Consider the following 2,013-nt stretch of genomic DNA (forward strand, 5'->3'; position numbering starts at 1 on the left):
CTTCAAGAAGATAATGAATCTGTGCAAGCTATGGGAGGATTTCATCACAGGCCATTTGATCAGAATCGCAACAACCAAGCTTGGGGAGGGCCTCAAAATAACAATTTCCAGCCAAGACCTCAACAGAACTTTCAGCAAAGAAACCAATACCAAGCTCCATCTGGGTTTCAACAACCTTTCCATCAAAATCAGTACCAAAGCAACTTTCAACAACCACCTGTTCAGTCATAAGCTAGTAGTTCTGACATGTCTTTGGAAGACATAGTTAAAAGTCTTGCTACCAGTACCCAAGCTTTCCAGAATGAAACAAAGTCCAACATAAAAAATCTGGAGCAACAAGTATCACAACTCGTGAACTCTATGAGCAAATTGGAAGCATAAACACAAGGAAAATTCCCATATCAGACTGAGAAAAACCCGAAGCACAATGCTTGTGCTGTCACCCTCAGAAGTGGTAAAAACTACAAAGGACCAGATCAGCAAGAAGATGAGGAAGAAGAGATCGTGGTTGAGCAAGAATCTGAGGCAACTGAAAAGGTGCAGAAAAAAGATAGACCTGCTGAAGCTGAAGTGAAAATTACCCCTCCTCCTTTTCCCTCAAGACTGAAAAACACGAAAAAAGAAAAGGAAGACAAAGACATTATGGATTTCTTCAGAAAGGTTGAGGTAAATATTCTCCTTCTTGATGCAATTAAACAACTACACCGATATGCTAAATTTTTAAAAGAGTTATGTACTTCAAAAAGAAAATTAAAAGGAAACGAAATAGTTAAAGTAAGCGAGAATGTTTCAGCTGTTTTACAGAAAAGGCTACACCCAAAGTGTAAGGATCCAGGAGTATTTACTGTTCCTTGCAAGTTGGGGAACCTTTCAGTGCCACGAGCTATGTTGGACTTAGGAGCTTCTATAAATGTTTTGCCATATTCACTTTTTAAAACTATCGGGGTAGGGCCATTAAAAAAAACCGGAGTCATCATTCAGTTAGCTGATCATTCTCTGGTGCACCCAAAAGGTGTGCTGGAAGACGTTTTGGTTCAAGTGAATGAACTTATATTCCCAGCTGATTTCCATGTTTTAGATATGGGAGATGATGACTCACCAAATTCAGGTTCCATTATTTTGGGGAGACCATTTTTAAAAACTTCCAGAACCAAAATAGATGTATATGATGGTACCCTTTCAATGGAATTTGATGGTGAAGTTATCAACTTCAATATTTATGACGCCATGCGTTATCCTGATGATGTTTCAACCCTTAATTTTATTGATGTTATTGAACCCTTATCTGCAGAATATTTTGAGATTGCTAACCGTGAGTCACTAGCATTAGTGCTCCATATAAATTTGTCTATTAATGCAGCTCAGCTTATATAAAAAAATTATGTGGTTGATAGAGAAGTTCAAGAGATGGCATCTCATATGGACCAGCAGAGAAAGTTGATGTATGGTACCCAAACTCTTAAATTACCAATTTCTAACTCCAAGCTTTTTCCTTCTGTAGTGCAAGCCCCTATCTTGGAGCTGAAGACACTTCCAGAACATCTGAAATATGCATATCTTGGAGAAAAAGAAACATTACTAGTTATCATATCCAACAAGTTGTCAGAAAAAGAAGAGTTAGAGTTGATCAGAATTTTAAAGGAGTATAAAAGTGCAATTGGGTGGACTATTGCAGACAACAAAGGACTTAGCCCATCTCTCTGCATGCATAAAATTTTGATGGAAGAAGATTATAAGCCATCGCGGGAAGCCCAATGCAGATTAAACCCGCCAATGATGGAGGTGGTTAAAAAAGAAGTTATGAAGTTATTGGATGCTGGGATGATATACCCAATATCTGATAGCAAATGGGTCAGCCCGGTTCAAGTTGTACCCAAAAAGGCTGGAGTGACAGTGGTAGAGAACAAAGAAGGAGAGTTGGTTCCAACTCGGGTTCAAAACGGATGGCGCGTTTGTATTGATTATAGAAAATTAAACGCAACCACCCGGAAAGATTATTTTCCTCTCCCCTTT

At 38.6% G+C, this 2,013-nt stretch overlaps 1 protein-coding gene across 1 annotated transcript; it reads left to right on the forward strand.

Annotated features, from left to right (window-relative positions):
- The first annotated feature begins 246 nt into the window (after positions 1 to 246).
- LOC145118177 (uncharacterized) lies at positions 247 to 1,374 on the forward strand. Its single transcript, XM_079054182.1, has 2 exons — positions 247 to 339; positions 406 to 1,374. Exons 1-2 carry the CDS (start codon positions 247 to 249, stop codon positions 1,372 to 1,374), a joined length of 1,062 nt encoding a protein of 353 aa, XP_078910308.1.
- Positions 1,375 to 2,013: the final 639 nt, after the last annotated feature.

Source organism: Lactuca virosa, chromosome 1 (assembly GCF_052849685.1).
Source record: "Lactuca virosa cultivar CGN04683 chromosome 1, Lactuca_virosa_CGN04683_v6, whole genome shotgun sequence".
In the NCBI taxonomy this organism is placed as follows: Eukaryota; Viridiplantae; Streptophyta; class Magnoliopsida; order Asterales; family Asteraceae; genus Lactuca; species Lactuca virosa.